The following is a 20,505-nucleotide window of genomic DNA, read 5'->3' on the forward strand; positions in this document are numbered from 1 at the left end:
CTTTTAGGGCTCCGCGGTCAAGTTAGCAACGTTAGTAACAATAAATAAGCAACGTCCGGTTAGACTTTCCAAATAAAAGACTAAGATCTAAACACTGAGCTTTCAAGGTCAAAAACTCCTGAGAAATGGCCTGCTTCAATCATAGCTCATAGCCTACAAGGCTACACCAAAAAAAAGTTTAGCCTACACTTTATAAGAAAGAGGATGAGAAATACAGAGTTTGCTGAGATGTTCAAATGATTATCCTTATATTCAAGCATCAATCGTATCAAAACGTCACACACACATTGACTGCACTTGAACATAAGCTACAACAACACAGCAACTGAAGCGGTATGTAGTAACATGGTGGCAGTTTGTGCTGTGGAAGTTGTTCATTTGAACACAGTGTAAATAAGTTACTGCCGCTTGTCCATAGGGGACGCATTGTTGCTTGCTTGTGTTGTTTATTGTTGGTCTTTGGATATGATTTGTGAGGCAGCGGTGGATTGATTGATGGATGGATTGATTGATTGATGGATTGATTGATTGATTGAACGGCGTGGATTCTTGGATGATTTGTGGTACATTGGGAAATGGCAACAAGTGGATCAAAATCAGATGTCAATGGCTCAGAGATGGATGAACAAAAGAGAGAAATTAAACTCACTTCTAAAGCTTTGGGGGATAAAATTGAAACACTACAAAAGGAATGTAGAAAAAAGGTTCACAAAATCAAAGGTCTAATACAGACAATAAAGGATCTCATGCAAAAGGATGATAATGCCCCACAAGTACGATCTTATCTTGAGAAAATGAGTCAAATGTTGGATGAAACTTTGTTACATGAGTCTGTGATTCCCATACTTCCTGAAGAGGAACAGGAAAAACAAAATGAATTGTTTATGAACATACTAAAATGCCACAATGGATTTATGGAGGATGCAAAAGGATGGTTTTCTGAAAAAGGGAGACAAACAAGCCGTACTATTGCTCATGTTGTCAATGATGCTCCCATATTTGTATCACAAAAGGAATCAATGCACAAGTTGGACAGGACATCGAGAGACGGTACGATCACGTCCACTGTTTCAGCACAGGAATCATCAGTCGGCAACACTGGTGACAAGCAGCAGTGACCAAAGTCAAATAATTACGGTTTTGGAAAAACAAAATGAAATAACTGCCTTATTGGTTCAGCAACAATCTCGTTCATTTCTGCCTAAGAGACCTTCAGGTTTTTGACGGTGATCCTTTGCAATATCACACCTACAGGCATACAGTCTTTTTCTGCGAGGATGTTGTAACGCCATGGAAGAGTTGAACATGCCTACCACAATGCTGACCATAGTGAAAAGGTTGCCCTACAAACATAGGGACGGATGGAGAATTGTGGCTTGTGAGTTGCAGGAAAGGCGTGGCCGGACGATTCCAACTGTACTCCGCATTCATCCAAAAGAGAGAGAAATTAATTTAGTGCCAACCAAAGGAGAACCTGAGACAGCAGTGGGCAGTTCTCTGATCTCTGTTCAATCCAGTGGTCTCACTGGGGCCGGGGACCAAGACTGTACACTCTCCATAGTTCCAGTTCATAAGGTGCTCTTTACCTATGCCTTCCAACGAAGGTTGAGGTCGAGGGCAACTGGACTTCTTCTGAAACGTCCAGATGCTCCAGATGCAACTTTTCTTGGATAACCATGACCTGGATGAATCTTTACAGATGTGTAGGTTTGTCTAACGCTCTCTCTCTCACAGGGGGTTCAGAGGAGCCTGAAGATGATCTGCAGTGATGTCTGTCTTTACCTCACATATTTTTTGTTGTTAGCCTCTTTAGTGGTTGTAAGGTTGCTCCTGTTGACCCGAGTCAACCATTTTTTCCTCCTCCTCCGTGTCAGCTGGGAAACCAAACATCCGTTCTCCTTTTTCTGACCGACTGCAGCATCATCTCCACACAGCACAATAAACCTGCTGTGGACTATTGTAAGACAGTTCACAGACACAAACCACTTAACATGCTGTTTTCTGAGTTTACTGGAGATTTATAAATGAATACATGACGATCATTGATAGTCACCTGTCTGTTCTATCTAAGTCATAAAGATTACATTAGTCTTTAAGATCAATTAACCCTGGTACCGTGGGATCACTAAAAGGAATGTTAGAAAGGTAAATCTGATCTGAATTTTAAACGTGTTTTCAAGAGGAACACTTTCCAATGTAAGGTTGGCCAAAAAATCTCCACAAGGTAGGTGACTGTAGCTGTTATTGTCAAAAATATATGTCCTCCTTTTTAAAAAATAGAAATGTAACTACATACATGTGTCACCGTGCTGTGCAAATATTGTAAATCAACGCATTTATTCTATAAATTACCAGAAATCTCTTAAAATCGCCGTTTTGTTGTTTCTCTCGCTCATTTTGAATTGCCCGCCCAGGACCTCCGGGAACTACTGTATCTGCGGTCTCCATGAACCACGTGACGATGTAGCATTTTGGACCCCCGCTGACGCGACTCTCTCTTTAAAGGGCTCTGGAGCAGCCTACACAATATAAAGGCAATGTTGCTACAGACCGAGTGAATAATGGTAGGCCTACAGATATTCATAGTAATGTCTATGATAATAATCGTAATGATAATAATAACAATAGGACTAGTAACAATAAGTGTAGCAGAGGGTGACCCGCAACCACAGATCCAGACTCCACAGCTCCAGAGCCTGAAACACCTGCAGGAAGTGATAGGAGGAGAGAGGAGAGGGACGAGAAAGCACAAGACTACCTGAAAGGGAAGAAGTCCAGTTAGTAAGAGTCTTAAAGAAATAGCTTAATCGAAATCTGACCAAAATAATTTGAATAATGAAGATTCATTGTTGCAAAAAACACACTTTTCCTCAACATTAATCCTGAATCTTAATACAATTGTTATTTATTAGATATACATATTAAAGCAGTGAGTGCAGCGGTAAAGTCAGATCCTCTTTACGCTGGGGGGGAAAAGGGTAGTTCGTCTGAAAGTTGGCCGCTGTATTTAAACCCCATGCAGGTTAGGGAGCTCGATTTAGGTGTGAAGGTGACTCCGACCAGAGAAAACAAAGGTTTTAAAGAGCATTGCAGGGCAGGTTCATGAGGTGTGTAACAATTTGATTTAAAGGTATATAGTCAATTGATTCTGTGTTTAAATGGTAGACTATGTTTTCTTGTCATTTAATTCAATTTGTGTAAATTACTTGAATTTAAACTGGAAGATTGGTGTATTTTGTGTAGGTTTCTCTTATAAATAGGTTATTTTGACAGTGATAATGAGGTGCTGCTAGTATTGCTGTTGTATACAGAAAGGAAATGCAACGCTTATATCAGTGAATGTGTTTATTTTTATACATATTGTAGAATAATGTTTATAGTTTATTTTATTATCTCTACTGAAATGTCACAGGACATTTAAACTGACTGTAACAGAGGTTGGTGAACTTGTGTTCGTGTAGGTGGTTCTGCAGAAATACAACAAATATAAATAATAAGGTTTAAGTCACATGCATAACAGAATATTCCCCATCCTGTACATGTTTTTTTCCTCAGGTTAAGAGTATTCATAACAGAACAAAGTAAGTACTTTAGTAATTGACTACTCAAAGGTTATAACAAGAAGCCACCATAGTAAAAAAAACACCAATAATATTTAAGAACACTAGTCATCCATAAGCAGTAAGGTATGACCGCTTATACAGACAGAGAATCCGTTCACATCAGGAAACATAATCAAAGTTCACCACCTAGTGGTAAACAGGGGCATTAAAAGGCGCGTCTATTTTACCTAAACCAGAGGCTATAATGTACATTATGTACATGTTGTGTTATGACAGGTTGTAATATGGACTTTTAAAAAATGATTATATTAGTATTAATATCGTTAGCATTGTCTGTGAAGGTTTTCAGTTATCCAAAGAAGGTTAAAGACAAGACCTTAACATACAGTAAATCAATAAAAACAAGTAACTCGTGGTCATTTCCTGTTTATACAATGAGTAATAGAGCTAAAACAATCAAATCACACAGGTGATTTTCAGAGCTTCCAGCTGAACGACGGCTGCTAATGGTCAGTTTGTTTTGTTTTTCAGTTACAATCTGTGGAAAGATTTAAGCTCTTGGACATTTTAAGTTGGCTGCTCGAATTTGTTAACAGAATTTGTTCAAGTTTAAGGCCTACAACGGCCTAACAAACGTAAATATGGGTAGTAACAAACTTTATAATCAACCTATAGGCCTACAGACGTTTGTCTGGTTTTGAATTAAATGCTGATGGAATCACTTCCTGTCCATCAGATAGACATCTAGTGTAGGAACGTTTGCCTGAGGGCACGTAGTCCAGTAATAGGAAGTCAAAAGTTATTAAATAGTGGTCAGATAAAGTGGGATTCTGTGTAAAAAAAACTACTAAATGTTCAATTTCAATGCCAAAACTAGGTTGAGGAGGGTGTGGTTTAAACAGTGACTGGCTTTATGAACACTGACTGAAGCCAACTGAATCTAATAGGGCGTTAAATGCAGCACTAAAGCTATGTCATTGTCAACAAACTCATTTCATGTTGTCATTATGAGTATTGTTCTGGATGCACGGTATATAGCTAATGTAAGTCTCTGGATAATGTTATATAGAAGGGATCATATTTAGACTCATCAGTCTAACTGAGTTAATAAATCAAGTGAGAAGTCAGATTATTATCATATACTTCACCCAGAGGTTCTCTCGTGCTTCTCTCACACTGTTGAGTCAAAATTGAAATATCCACTAGACTGTTAAAGAAATGTCACCAAAATGAGAGAGAAGAAGCTATCTCAACAAAAACAGAGTGAAAAGTAAACAATATGATGAGATAACTTAAAAAAGAGGGACCTGATAAAAGTATCAGATCAAATACTAATATTTATTTCCAAATGCTCAGCAGCTAAAACCAAAAAGGAAAAATACGGTAAATAATCAGTTGACTTGTTAAACCAGCAGACCCCAGATCTGGGTCTTGGATTAAAATCTGTAACGTGGCCTTTATACAATAATGTAATTTGTACCTCAACCATGTAGTGCCATCAAACATCCACAAAAGCTTGAGCTGTAGTATAAGATAAACCTTTGTTAGTCCCCCGTACAGGGGAAATTTAGATTAACGGTTGATTCTGTTTTTATTTGGTTAAAATCACTACCAGTCTGAATAAACTGGTGATAAATTGACCCCATCTATCTCTACCAGCCTATCCACACAAAGTTGTTTGGTCTGTTTCAATTTGTTCTGAATGAGATTTATCCTTGTAAATAATTTTGGAACATTTTTTAATTTAAGAGTTTTTCTAAAAGTACTTGTGAATCTATTGAACATGTCTTTTTAAAGATGTAGATGCACCCTGTTGAGCAAGTGGGAAGTACTATATCACCGGAAGTGAGAAGGACTTAGGTTTATTCAAGTTCTGTGGAAATAATCGGAAAAGTGATTTCCCGACTGAGAAAATTAATTTAACGGCCGCCTGAAGTCGGAACAACAACTCGGAAAAGCAGAGAACATTTTAGCACTTTTTCAGCACACTTTGACGACAATGTTAATGACAGTTCAGCGTTCATGTTGTTTCCACTTTACCATGTAAAAGCACATGAACCCATCGAGAGCGACTTCACAACACGGGAAATGGGATCATACAAGGAGCACTTGAACGCAACGTCCACATTCAGCACTCTGTTAACGCGCACTTCAAGTGCGAAGGGGCGGAGAACAAGTCAATAAGTCCAGTAACTTTGGTTTTAAGTAATTTATCTAACATGTTGCAGTTGAAAGCTCTGGAGCTTCTGTTCTTCTGGTTCTGCCTGCTGACTGTGTCTGGAATAACTCCTGGACACATGGATACAAACGGTAAGAAAGCTAATGCGTAACTTTAAAGGTAATGATAACACAACATTTGGTCAAGCGAAATACGCCATTACAGGTTCATTAATTTGGGAGCTGTCATGCCGACTGTTGTTTAATGGCCATCAATGACCATGTGCTGTGTTTAGGCTACAGGGTGTCAGTTTCTCAAGACTAAGAGAAGACTGTCGTTTCCCAAAGAGCTCAAAAAAGGGAGGCGCTTACTGCCAGCTAACCTCACTGCCATAGCCCCTCCCCCCCGACTTCTTTTTGCTCAGCTATGTTTTTGGTTTCAACTAAACTGAAACTAACATGAGAAAGAAACTAGTCATTTTAAACTAAAGAGGAGACGATTCTTTATGATTATTGTGCAAATGAAATGCTTGGTAATTAAGGGAGGTGGTTCTCATGTTGCCTATTTTCATATTAATTTCTACAGATAAGCTAAAGAAGTTTTACATTGAGACACAAAAGGCAAACATGAACTGTCTTATCTACAATGATTATGAGGTCATATTAACAGGGGTTTCCTGCCGTTAAAGGCTTGATGTGGGGCCCAAAACGGCTTGGGTGCTGTGTCATGAATGTAAAATCACTGTGGAGAGAGGATGGAAACTAAAACTAAATAACTTCTCCAAAATCTATTGGTTATAGTTCCTCTCCAGACAAATTATTTAGCAAGTTTAGTCATTAAGCTTTCTGGTTGTTGTTGTTTATTTATTGGACAAAGTCAAATTTTAGATGTGCATCACTTGCTCATGGACACAACAGCCCTGCAGCTGAAGTTTTGTATTGGGGTTACTGACTGTGTTCTAAGACTGCAAATACACTGAAGCAGTGATCACTACATACATTTTAAATCATTAACTCAGCTGCAGACACATTGGCCGGTTAGCTACAAAAGGAGAGAACAGTTACCAAATATTGTAAATTGTAATTGTACAGTATCTTTGGCCAAACGTGAAGGTCACTGCAGGTCAGACGTGACTACAAACTAATCTAAAAATATCTCCAGTCAAAGTGATTTTATTCAATGTGGTGTTTGATACAACCACAAATGTAACGGCCAGTAAACTCAGTATCATGGGCTTCATCTGTAAAGAGATCACTGTAGTTACTGAGGTTGGATTTGTCATCAATAACTACTGTATCTAAGGTGGCAGACGCCTTTATCCAAATCGACTTACATCTGAGGAACAACATAGAAGCATCAGGTCAGAGAGATCTACAAGCAACACTAGATGTTAGTAAGAGATATTAAAGCATACGGTGTCACTGGGGTAAATACCTGTGGGAAGCAATAGGAGTTAACAAATGGTGCCGTCAAGACAAGCACATGTTAAGGAGAGAGATGAAGAAGAAGTGCAGGCTGGATGTTAGCGGCTCAGAGGAAGTGTTCTTGAAAGAGGTGACTTTAAGACAACATTTAAATGTGATGTGGATGCAAATCTATGTCCTGATGTAAATGACAAAACATATGTTTTGTTTATCACCACTAAATTACTTTATTTGAACTTGTTTGACTTTTAGCCTTTGTGGAAAAAAGAATCTTTCTTCTAGTATTTGTAGTTCATGAAAAAACATTGTGCCCAAACAAAAGTGCATCCATCCAAAGTTAGTTTGTGTGCGTTTTGTTTTCCCTGAGCTAAATTTTGACTGAATAAAAGGGGTTTTGTTTCTTTTCATTAGTTTTTCATTTAGACACTTTCTGATTTGTTGTTTGTATGAAGAGTTAAGAGAAAACAACACTTTGCAGTTTTGGTGTTTGTCACCTGTTCTTAAAACCAGGCATTTGTTCTAACAGAGCATCAAAGTAATGAAGAAAACTGCTTCTGATCTGTTTGATTAATATTTTCATCTTTAGGTTTTGCCACAGGCATTTTGTTCCATCTGGTTACAGCTGATTTAAAATAATCAAATGTAGCGTAAAATTAAAATGTGTTTAAAATGTTATATTGTGAAGTTATTGATTCCCTCTTCCTGCATTTTAGAGCCTATCATGGTCCGCGTTGGCACGCATTCATATTTCTAGCTCCACGCAATTAAAATGGGGGCTCTTTATTTACCTGTTGCCATGGTGAATCGTAGTATCGGAGCTCCATTGACGGTGGCTTTTTTTTTATGCCTACGCATGCACTTCCATCTTCAACATACTCAGAGTTGACTGAACTAATTCTGATCGACTTTTCTGGAACAGAGTTTCCCACCTCAGGCTCAATCAGCTCAGAGTTTGATGAACCTGCTTTCTGAAACAGCCCTACTGTCTAATGTCAGCTTAAATATTCTTAAATGACGCCAACATGAAAAATCTCCATAAATAATGTGCCGACTAACTAACGTGTTTATAAACTGGTGTTTCAGAGTCATTGAGGTGACATGTAAATGTGTTATCTGATGTTCTGTCTGAACCTGATGGATCTCTATTTGAACAGAATGACTAAAATAAACTTCTTCTTTCAGGGTCGGGTGACGTCAGAGTGGTTGTGAAAGAAGGGAGTGACGCCATTTTACCCTGTTCACTCAGCACCAAGCAGAACGCTGAGTTTGAACTCTTTGACTGGAAGAAAGATGGTCCGAAGGAGATTTTCTTTTATGATGGAGGCCTTCATTACAACAACGGCCGTCCAGGTCAAGATCAGCAGTTCAAAGGTCGCGTCTCACATTTTCAAGAAGAACTGAAGTACGGAAACGCCTCCATCATCATCAGAAATACGAAGATGACCGACAGTGGAGACTACACCTGTGATTTTCCACTTCTTCAGCCAAGACCGATATTCAACATTCAGCTTGTTGTTGGTGAGTGTTTTCATTAAAGGGGCATTATGTAGTTTTCAGCGACCACTAGCGGTGCAGTTTTTAGAGTGCAACCAGGCGTGTGCTCGAACTCAAGAGCGAGCAAACTCCGACACAGAAAGAGCAAAACACCAGGAGACACTTTCACCTGAGTATCAGTAAAATTACTAAAAATCTAAACTGAACGTTACGAAGCAAACAACAGTAGAGCCGTGCTAAAGTAGCTGGCTGCTCCTGCCTTGCATCAAGGCCGGTATAAACATCTCGTTCAGTCTGACGGGCTACATATATACTTATAATAATTGTGTAAATAGTAAAACAATAAAAACGCAAACAGGGCAGTAAAAGTGCTTTTTAAGTTCAGAAACATTTTGAGTCCCCCCTCTCGTGCCTCACAGTGGTTTGGTCCACTGCCTGCTTTCCCTCTCAGGAGTCCGGTGGCAGAAAACCAGTTCAAATCCTTTCGTAGTTGTGAAGCTCCAGTAATGCTGAGCAGGCTGGCAGAGCTGTTTTATGCACTTTAAACACTGGATGAACTAATTATTCCTAGAGCCATAGAAACTACATACAGTTAATCTATATTGTTCGTCCAGATCTCCAGCTGTCGTTTCATCCTCCTGTACTTTCAGTGATGCTCTTGGTATCAAACATTTACCTGACGCCTTTTTCTCCTTCTTCCCCTTTTTTTCCTTTACCTCTACTTGTTCTTTTCTTTCCTCATAAGAAACTATAATCAGACATGGAGGGTGGGCTCGGTAACGGTGTATATTGTGGGCTATTTGTATTAACAGTAGGTAATTTTACACCTTTAGTTTAGTGTTGATTTACTTTAATCTGCTCCTCTGCTCTTCTCCCCACACTCACACACACCTAGTCTGCACCTTGATATGAACCGAACTGTGGATTTGGTGTCGTTACACCCCTAATGTTCACAAATGGCTGTTTATTTAAAATTACTAGCCTAATAACACATGACTAGTTCATAACATCACCCTGCACTGTGCAGTAATTAATGTTCTAATTATGTTAATATTCTCTTTCAGATCTCACCTTCAGAAACCGTTTAAACGAAATCACAGGTGCGTCACTGATCTGTACATGTGTGCTACAACTCTCTGGGCCTCAGTATCATTTAAACGTTTTTATGCAGGACCTTCATGTTGACTAACCATCACAGCAGGTTCTGCACATTTGGATGTTACTGACCCTGAGATTTATATTTGAATGGAAACTACATTTGTAGTGTTCTGTTTACATGATTTTCTTATTACTGTGTTCACAGGTGCAGCTGCAGAGCCGTCCATCACGATAGTTAATATCACAGCGTTTGGGGTCCTGCTGCATTGTGACGTTAGAGGTGCTTTTCCAAAACCTACAGTAGAGTGGCAGGACAGGGCTGGAAACAAACTTCCTGCTGAGGAGACACAGGTCTCAGAAAGAGAAGGCAGCTTCTACATCATCCTCCAAACCACTGTGACCAAGACCGAAACCAACCGCTTCCACTGTGTAGTCCAGCAGGACGACATCGGTCATATAATCAGTAGTAACATCGTTTTGCCAGGTGAGATTCATTTTAGTGGTTTTATCTGCAAGTAGTTTTACATGTTCATAGATTTTAGCAGCATGGCCGCCTCAGTAGTAGTTCTGTGTAGGTAATAACCAGCGTGCTGTACATGATATACAGTTTACATTCTGAGTGTGACTCTAGGTTTTGTTGTGTGTTTCAGAGAAACTGTTTGAGGACACGTACAGCAAAGGAGTTGTCGCAGGATTGTTTGGTGGATTCTCTTTAGGAGCTCTAACTGTTGGTGCAGTTCTAGTTTTGCTTGTAGCTACAAAGATCATCACAGTACTCTGTAATAAAGGTCAGTTTATATAATGGATTTTATCAACATAACAGATACAGAAACCATCTCATGTCACAATGTTCTTTCTTCAATGTTCTTTTTTATTAAATTGATTGATTTGCTTTTATTGGACAGGAGCAGCTAAACAGAAAAACAGGAAGAAAAACAAAAGAGTGGAGGAATCAAACCTGCAGGCTCCACTAGGTGAGTTACCGGGCGCCCCTTACGTTTGGTATTTACATAAAAAAAAGAAATTGTTAAAAAATATATAGCAAGCTTTAAATACATAACTGTCCATTAAATGGATGTTTTTGACAGTTTCTTTAAACAGATGTTTGAATATCAAATTCAAATTAGCTTTATTGGCATGAATGTGTAGCAACAATATTACCAAAGCTGCATATAAAGCACATAAGGACAATTAATTTCATATATATTATATAAGAAAATAAAACAGCAAAAGTTGCTTGTGTGTGTAATACCAAATACAATAATAACAATAAAAAATATATAATATAAACAGTCTGTAAAAATAAATATTAAAAAAAGTAAATAAGTAAAACAATAAGCCTGTGTTAGAAAATTAAAGTAATATATTAAAATAAATAAAGTGTGTTATTATAATATACTAAAAAAAATTAATAAAACTGTAAATTAGTGTATATTAATAGACAATAAAAACGTTAATTATTTCATTTAATTAAAATTAAAAAAAATCAGTATCAAATGTGAGATTAAAAACTCAACAATTACTAAAATATCACACAATCAAAATAATAATTTACAATTATTTATTAGTCTAAGTTTATATCATTCACTTCTTGTTTTTCCATTTTGTCTCTGGAAACATTTGAAAGTAAAAGTCCTGAAGATTCTGCCTGTCTGCTGATACTGACCACCATTTAAATGATCTGATTATCTCCTGAAGTGGATTTGTAAAAACAAACTGAGCTGTTATGTCCTGATTCTTAAAATGATTGAACACACCTGAAAAAGTTGAAACATCAGCTCTGAAACAAAACTCGCTCACTTGTGCTGCTTTGTGACGGAAATATTCACAAATGGCAGAATTTAATTTATTTTTGGCTGCTTGAGAAGTTTTCAGTAGCACTTAATAAAAAGGTAATGATTAAGTAATACCAGGTAATAACCAGGTAATAGCTTGGTATTAACAATGAGTATATCTGGGTACTTTGTTGTTAAGTTGGCTCTTAAAATTTATTTTCTAAATGTTTCTTTATGGCCCCGTGTTAAAAGTTTGGAAGATAAAGGAGGTTACAACATAATTTAGTAATTAGGGAGTTACTTCCAAGAAATTTCACGTGATTTTGAAGGTATTACGCTGAAAGTAGCCTAAAACATCAACCTGTATTACCTCATTAACAGGTTATTGTCCCATTATTGTCAACATATTACCAATTTTAATCCAAATATTGCTGATATAGGTACCACATTTCCATCAGCATATAATACTAAATAAGTTTTGCTTTGTTGCAATCTTTAAATCTGTTTCCCTGTTATTACACTTTGTTTGTGACCATCATTACCCTGTTACATACATTTTAGTCTAAAACCACTCAGATAAATTGGGGTCTGGATGAGTAACTGAAAATTAATCAAAACTGATATTCAGAACCTCTAACAGACGTAATTTTCCCTTGTTAAGATTTTTTAAATCCTATTATTTCCCCACAGTATGTGTTATGTTCTTTCCTCTTAACAACATACTACAGCATGTGTAGTCATGTGACTTCACCCCATCCAGTCCTGCTCAGCTTCTTGACCGGAGTCTGAAGCCCAGAATAGATGTTCAACAGCGGTGGTGCACCAAATACAGGGGGGACATTCTTTGTCGTAGCACCACAGAGTCTCCGCCGCTGCACTCCCGACTTCCGTCAACATTACGTATCAGTTAGCAAAAAACGACTTATGACATTCATGAATTACCTTTAATAGTATATTGATATATTTAATATTATTAGTATTTAATAGAGCATATCGACAGCACAAACTGGTCAGTGAACTATGAGGACAAACAAAACAAAAGTTCATTAATCGTAATCGAGGTAAAATATTTAATTGTGATTTTAGGTCTAATCTTCCAGCCCTAGATACACCCATTGTTAAAACCAAGCTATTACTTTATCTTTAAAATAAAAATGTTCCCAAGTTATTACCAACCTATAATGTAACGTGCTACCAAGTTTTCTTACTCTGAGGTCAGATTTGTCCTCAGGTTCTTAAAAAGTTTTGACTCAGCTCTTCATTCATATGAGCAGCTCCGTAGTTCAAGTAACAATAGGTTAGTTAGCGGAAATCATTAATTTATTAGTTATCAGGCAGTTCAATAATAGATTAATACTTAAAGTAAAAAAAAACGCCAAAACCTTCTCTGGTTCCAGCTCCAACAATAGTTGCAGGTTGAATGTTATACATGACTTAATCATAGTCTATGAACAAAAAGGATGCAAGTACAATTATTTCATTTGTAAGAAACGTGCATTTGTGTGATGAGCAGCAGAGCGGAGTGTGTGAGTTACACCATTTAAAAAGGACATAAACAGGTTTTCCACTGCTGTAAGATTTACTGCCAAGAAGCATTGTTACATCAAAGAAACACTCCAAACACAAATGTTCTTACTTTCTGTGTGTAGTTTATATTCTGCAGGTGGAGATCCATAAACTGTCGGCTCTGTGTCTCCCAGCTGTGATTGACTAATCATTTGTGTGTATTATATAAAAGTTGACTTTATGTAATGTCTACTTTTCTTTTCTGCAGGTTCTTGTGTCCAGGAAAACGGTTTTTGTAGAGCTCATTCAGAGGAGGTGTAAAGGTGTGTGTGAATGTACTGAATCATGTAGATGAGTCCAATGCTGTTTTTTTTTTTATACATGCTGTATATACTGTAAATTGTAAATATGTAATCTAACAGATCTTTGTGAAACGTGTTATGGTCAGTTTTTGGACTAATGCAAATTAATGTTTTACAAAATAGAAAATAAAAAGTACTTGCCAGTCCAGTCAGGGTTAAAGGGAGGGGTTTCATTGTCTTTCATCATGACAGACAATCACTAGAGCACTTCTCTAACTTAAATGTACATTTTACAGCAGGGAAAATGTTTTTAATCGAAATGACCAACATTTCTGCAGGTTATGAGTTCACAATGGCAACTATAAAAGATGATTTGTTTGAAAAGACAGAAGAGAAATGTTATTTATTTGTATTTAATAGGACATAATCCTTTCATATAATGAGCCACATATTTATTTATAGATAATCAGTGATTTTACATTTGAATGTAATTTAAAAAGCAGATGTACACACAGTAATTCTTCTGTTCAAAATGAGACAGATGTAATTTGTTATTGACTAAATACATAAAACAGTTGGGTTCTCACTGATTTTACAGAATCAGATTTACAATTGTATACAAAAAAATGCAAACTGCTATAAAAAGTTACAAAACTTTAATGGTGAAAAAAAAATGTGAGACTTTTTCTCCTGATGAGAAATAGTCACGTTTTAATCTCGTCTCCTATCATGTATCTGTATGCTGGGCCACACGGAGGTTACTTGCTAAATGCCAGTTAAATAGGTCGTATCAACAAAGATGTAAAAGTTTCACAAAGATTATTTTATTACTGGATTATGTATAGATTTTTTACTCTTACGTCTCCATTTTATTTCTGAACCTTGTTTGTTGCTTTTGTTTTACTTTGTTGTCAAAATGTAATTATCCACTGCAATTGTGGTTTGTGTACAGCTGTGGTTATAGTACTTGCTTTTAATGTGCTTTTATTTTCTATAGTTCCAAAGCAAAAATCTTTAAAAAGTTTTAAAGTTAAAATCTACTTGGCAGTAAATCAGATTATGAGCTTATTGTTTTGGGTGATGAAGCCTGGCTGTTCTCTTGAAGCAGCCGCTCCATCGTTCTTGTTTTATTTTTGCTTTTTGAGGTCTCATGGACGCTGCTGACTAAGAGAAAGTTAAATGCAATAATAAATTTGATATGACTGATGCTTGAAAAATAAAATAAAATTTAACATTAGAGCAAATCTGTATATCTTATTCTCTAATAGCTTTTTGTGTCTAGCCTTGTACGTTTGTATATTTCTATGATTGGTTTCTCAGGTGTTTGTGAGGGTGCAGCCACAGCACCTTGAAAACTCAGTGTTCAGACAGGCTACTTGTTGGTCAAATGTTTGTATCTTGTAATGTGAATAACTTTCTTCCCAGGTGAACATAGTGGCCAAACCTATACCAAGTTCAGTACCTAGTAGGTGTAGTTTTAACATTTACCAAGCTCATTGAACTTTAAATTAGATATTATGTCCTAAAACACGTCTGTATGGGATCTTTGATTATCAAAGTTGTGCAGCCTGCAGTTTAATACGTGTTTGAAACAGTTTCAGACGTCACAAGTGAATCCAGGATCTGTGACTGTTCTTCTCTGGACCTCCATGAAGCCATCAGACCTGGTTTCTGTGTTAAATAAATATCTGCAAAGTCTCAATAAAGAAAACCAGGATATTTGTGTAAATATATTTCTTTTACAGATCTCTGCAGTACACATTGGAAATGATTCAACAAATGTGTAAAAAGGAACTTAAAAATGTAATTTACAAATGTGTAAAAACTGTTTGTGTGTACACATTACTCTGTATTTTTGTGGATATGATTTTACATAACACAAATAAAAATACACATTTGTGAATAGTGAAATATTTGTCAATCATAGTACACATTTGCGGATTGTCTTCTGTGGGGTTACAAATATTAAAGTCCAATTAAATTTTAGGTTAATTACTAAGGTAACTTAACAAACTCTGTCGTGAGAGTATTCCCAAGCAATTAAAGGTGCATGCGTTTTAAGGGAAAAGACCATAACAGTCCTGTATTCCCCAAATATTACCAGTGTATGCACTCTAATTATCCACACATTTTAGATAATCAAACAATTAACTCCTTGCATTACTGTAAATATTAACTGCATCAACCTGTAAATACGGTAAATATTCCCTTCAGTTCCCGCTACATAAATTAATAACGTAAATCACAGTTAACACATAAATTTATAAAATTATTTATCAGTAAACTGCATTTAGGCTCCTACAACTGTATTACTGATAAATGGTTTGGTAATAAATACAGAAAATGTGTTTAATTTTACTTCACAGTCACATTTTAATTGAATGGGTCTTAACAAATGCCAACGCATTCTCACTCCCGACTGGTCACATATTGACGCTTGGTCAAGGCCCATTGGCGTCGCTTGTTAACGCCCTGGGTAGGCTGCCCCCCCTTTTGCATCATGTTTTAACTTTTAGGGCTCCGCGGTCAAGTTAGCAACGTTAGTAACAATAAATAAGCAACGTCCGGTTAGACTTTCCAAATAAAAGACTAAGATCTAAACACTGAGCTTTCAAGGTCAAAAACTCCTGAGAAATGGCCTGCTTCAATCATAGCTCATAGCCTACAAGGCTACACCAAAAAAAAAGTTTAGCCTACACTTTATAAGAAAGAGGATGAGAAATACAGAGTTTGCTGAGATGTTCAAATGATTATCCTTATATTCAAGCATCAATCGTATCAAAACGTCACACACACATTGACTGCACTTGAACAACACAGCAACTGAAGCGGTATGTAGTAACATGGTGGCAATTTGTGCTGTGGAAGTTGTTCATTTGAACACAATGTAAATAGGTTACTGCCGCTTGTCCATAGGGGATGCATTGTTGCTTGCTTGTGTTGTTTATTGTTGGTCTTTGGATGTGATTTGTGAGGCAGCGGTGGATTGATTGATGGATTGATTGATTGATTGATTGATTGATTGAACGGCGTGGATTCTTGGATGATTTGTGGTACATTGGGAAATGGTAACAAGTGGATCAAAATCAGATGTCAATGGCTCAGAGATGGATGAACAAAAGAGAGAAATTAAACTCACTTCTAAAGCTTTGGGGGATAAAATTGAAACACTACAAAAGGAACGTAGAAAAAAGGTTCACAAAATCAAAGGTCTAATACAGACAATAAAGGATCTCATGCAAAAGGATGATAATGCCCCACAAGTACAATCTTATCTTGAGAAAATGAGTCAAATGGTGGATGAAACTTTGTTACATGAGTCTGTGTTCCCATACTTCCTGAAGAGGAACAGGAAAAACAAAATTAATTGTTTATGAACATACTAAAATGCCACAATGGATTTATGGAGGATGCAAAAGGATGGTTTTCTGAAACAGGGAGACAAACAAGCCGTACTATTGCTCATGTTGTCACAAATGATGCTCCCATATTTGTATCACAAAAGGAATCAATGCACAAGTTGGACAGGACATCGAGAGACGGTACAATCACGTCCACTGTTTCAGCACAGGAATCATCAGTCGGCAACACTGGTGACAAGCAGCAGTGACCAAAGTCAAATAATTACGGTTTTGGAAAAACAAAATGAAATAACTGCTTTATTGGTTCAGCAACAATCTCGTTCATTTCTGCCTAAGAGACCTTCAGGTTTTTGACGGTGATCCTTTGCAATATCACACCTTCATGAGGGCTTTTGAACACAGCATCGAAGAGAAGGCTGACAATCCCAAAGACTGCTTGTGCTTCCTTGAACAGTACACCAGGGGGCAGCCAAGGGAGCTTGTCAGAAGCTGTCAACATATGGCACGTGACAGAGGACATGGCAAGGCTAAGGCTTTGCTACAAGAGCATTTTGGGAAAATTGCTTCAGCCTGTATGGAAAAGGCTCTTTCATGGACACCAATAAAATCTGAAGGTGTGAAATCTCGACAGGCATACAGTCTTTTTCTGCGAGGATGTTGTAACGCCATGGAAGAGTTGAACATGCCTACCACAATGCTGACCATAGTGAAAAGGTTGCCCTACAAACATAGGGACGGATGGAGAATTGTGGCTTGTGAGTTGCAGGAAAGGCGTGGCCGGACGATTCCAACTGTACTCCGCATTCATCCAAAAGAGAGAGAAATTAATTAGTGCCAACCAAAGGAGAACCTGAGACAGCAGTGGGCAGTTCTCTGATCTCTGTTCAATCCAGTGGTCTCACTGGGGCCGGGGACCAAGACTGTACACTCTCCATAGTTCCAGTTCATAAGGTGCTCTTTACCTATGCCTTCCAACGAAGGTTGAGGTCGAGGGCAACTGGACTTCTTCTGAAACGTCCAGATGCTCCAGATGCAACTTTTCTTGGATAACCATGACCTGGATGAATCTTTACAGATGTGTAGGTTTGTCTAACGCTCTCTCTCTCACAGGGGGTTCAGAGGAGCCTGAAGATGATCTGCAGTGATGTCTGTCTTTACCTCACGTATGTTTTGTTGTTAGCCTCTTTAGTGATTGTAAGGTTGTTCCTGTTGACCTGAGTCAACCATTTTTTCCTCCTCCTCCGTGTCAGCTGGGAAACCAAACATCCGTTCTCCTTTTTCTGACCGACTGCAGCATCATCTCCACACAGCACAATAAACCTGCTGTGGACTATTGTAAGACAGTTCACAGACACAAACCACTTAACATGCTGTTTTCTGAGTTTACTGGAGATTTATAACTGAATACATGACGATCATTGATAGTCACCTGTCTGTTCTATCTGAAGTCATAAAGATTACATTAGTCTTTAAGATCAATTAACCCTGGTACCGTGGGATCACTAAAAGGAATGTTAGAAAGGTAAATCTGATCTGAATTTTAAACGTGTTTTCAAGAGGAACACTTTCCAATGTAAGGTTGGCCAAAAAATGTCCACAAGGTGACTGTAGCTGTTATTGTCAAAAATATGTTCTCCTTTTTAAAAAATAGTAATGTAACTACATACACGTGTCACCGTGCTGTGCAAATATTGTACATCAACGCATTTATTCTAAAAATTACCAGAAATCGCCGTTTTGTCGTTTCTCTTGCTCATTTTGAATTGCCCGCCCAGGACCTCCGGGAACTACTGTATCTGCGGTCTCCATGAACCACGTGACGATGTAGCATTTTGGACCCCTGCTGACGCGACTCTCTCTTTAAAGGGCTCTGGAGCAGCCTACACAATATAAAGGCAATGTTGCTACAGACCGAGTGAATAATGGTAGGCCTACAGATATTCATAGTAATGTCTATGATAATAATAATAATAATAAAATAACAATAGGACTAGTAACAATAAGTGTAGCAGAGGGTGACCCGCAACCACAGATCCAGACTCCACAGCTCCAGAGCCTGAAACACCTGCAGGAAGTGATAGGAGGAGAGAGGAGAGGGACGAGAAAGCACAAGACTACCTGAAAGGGAAGAAGTCCAGTTAGTAAGAGTCTTAAAGAAATAGCTTAATCGAAATCTGACCAAAATAATTTGAATAATGAAGATTCATTGTTGCAAAAAACACACTTTTCCTCAACATTAATCCTGAATCTTAATACAATTGTTATTTATTAGATATACATATTAAAGCAGTGAGTGCAGCGGTAAAGTCAGATCCTCTTTACGCTGGGGGGGAAAGGTTGTTCGTCCGAAAGTTGGCCGCTGTATTTAAACCCCATGCAGGTTAGGGAGCTCGATTTAGGTGTGAAGGTGACTCCGACCAGAGAAAACAAAGGTTTTAAAGAGCATTGCAGGGCAGGTTCATGAGGTGTGTAACAATTTGATTTAAAGGTATATAGTCAATTGATTCTGTGTTTAAATGGTAGACTATGTTTTCTTGTCATTTAATTCAATTTGTGTAAATTACTTGAATTTAAACTGGAGGATTGGTGTATTTTGTGTAGGTTTCTCTTATAAATAGGTTATTTTGACAGTGATAATGAGGTGCTGCTAGTATTGCTGTTGTATACAGAAAGGAAATGCAATGCTTATATCAGTGAATGTGTTTATTTTTATACATATTGTAGAATAATGTTTATAGTTTATTTTATTATCTCTACTGAAATGTCACAGGACATTTAAACTGACTGTAACAGAGGTTGGTGAACTTGTGTTCGTGTAGGTGGTTCTGCAGAAATACAACAAATATAAATAATAAGGTTTAAGTCACATGCATAACAGAATATTCCCCATCCTGTACATGGTTTTTTCCTCAGGTTAAGAGTATTCATAACAGAACAAAGTAAGTACTTTAGTAATTGACTACTCAAAGGTTATAACTAGAAGCCACCATAGTAAAAAAAAACACCAATAATATTTAAGAACACTAGTCATCCATAAGCAGTAAGGTATGACCGCTTATACAGACAGAGAATCCGTTCACATCAGGAAACATAATCAAAGTCCACCACCTAGTGGTAAACAGGGGCATTAAAAGGCGCGTCTATTTTACCTAAACCAGAGGCTATAATGTACATTATGTACATGTTGTGTTATGACAGGTTGTAATATGGACTTTTAAAAAATGATTATATTAGTATTAATATCGTTAGCATTGTCTGTGAAGGTTTTCAGTTATCCAAAGAAGGTTAAAGACAAGACCTTAACATACAGTAAATCAATAAAAACAAGTAACTCGTGGTCATTTCCTGTTTATACAATGAGTAATAGAGCTAAAACAATCAAATCACACAGGTGATTTTCAGAGCTTCCAGCTGAACGACGGCTGCTAATGGTCAGTTTGTTTTGTTTTTCAGTTACAATCTGTGGAAAGATTTAAGCTCTTGGACATTTTAAGTTGGCTGCTCGAATTTGTTAACAGAATTTGTTCAAGTTTAAGGCCTACAACGGCCTAACGAACGTAAACATGGGTAGTAACAAACTTTATAATCAACCTATAGGCCTACAGACGTTTGTCTGGTTTTGAATTAAATGCTGATGGAATCACTTCCTGTCCATCAGATAGACATCTAGTGTAGGAACGTTTGCCTGAGGGCACGTAGTCCAGTAATAGGAAGTCAAAAGTTATTAAATAGTGGTCAGATAAAGTGGGATTCTGTGTAAAAAAAACTACTAAATGTTCAATTTCAATGCCAAAACTAGGTTGAGGAGGGTGTGGTTTAAACA

The 20,505-nt window shown here is 37.4% G+C and overlaps 1 protein-coding gene across 7 annotated transcripts in view; it reads left to right on the forward strand.

The window, feature by feature from the left end:
- The window catches only part of LOC119886063 (butyrophilin subfamily 3 member A2-like), a 52,532-nt gene that overhangs the window by 15,166 nt on the left and 16,861 nt on the right, over window positions 1-20,505 (forward strand). For 2 of the 7 annotated variants that reach the window (XM_038696551.1, XM_038696559.1), the window contains 2 exons: window positions 10,388-10,525; window positions 10,643-10,711. The exons of 2 other annotated variants lie outside the window; for them this stretch is intronic. In XM_038696551.1, coding sequence (XP_038552479.1) covers window positions 10,388-10,525; window positions 10,643-10,711 — 207 coding nt within the window. Of the gene's footprint in view, window positions 1-10,387; window positions 10,526-10,642; window positions 10,712-13,286; window positions 14,558-20,505 lie in introns of those variants that run through there. 3 more of the 7 variants (XM_038696554.1, XM_038696556.1, XM_038696558.1) reach the window with 3 other exon arrangements.

This window comes from Micropterus salmoides, unplaced genomic scaffold (assembly GCF_014851395.1).
Source record: "Micropterus salmoides isolate LMB-PRFRI ecotype aquatic unplaced genomic scaffold, ASM1485139v1 Ms_hic_scaffold_4, whole genome shotgun sequence".
NCBI lineage: Eukaryota > Metazoa > Chordata > Actinopteri > Centrarchiformes > Centrarchidae > Micropterus > Micropterus salmoides.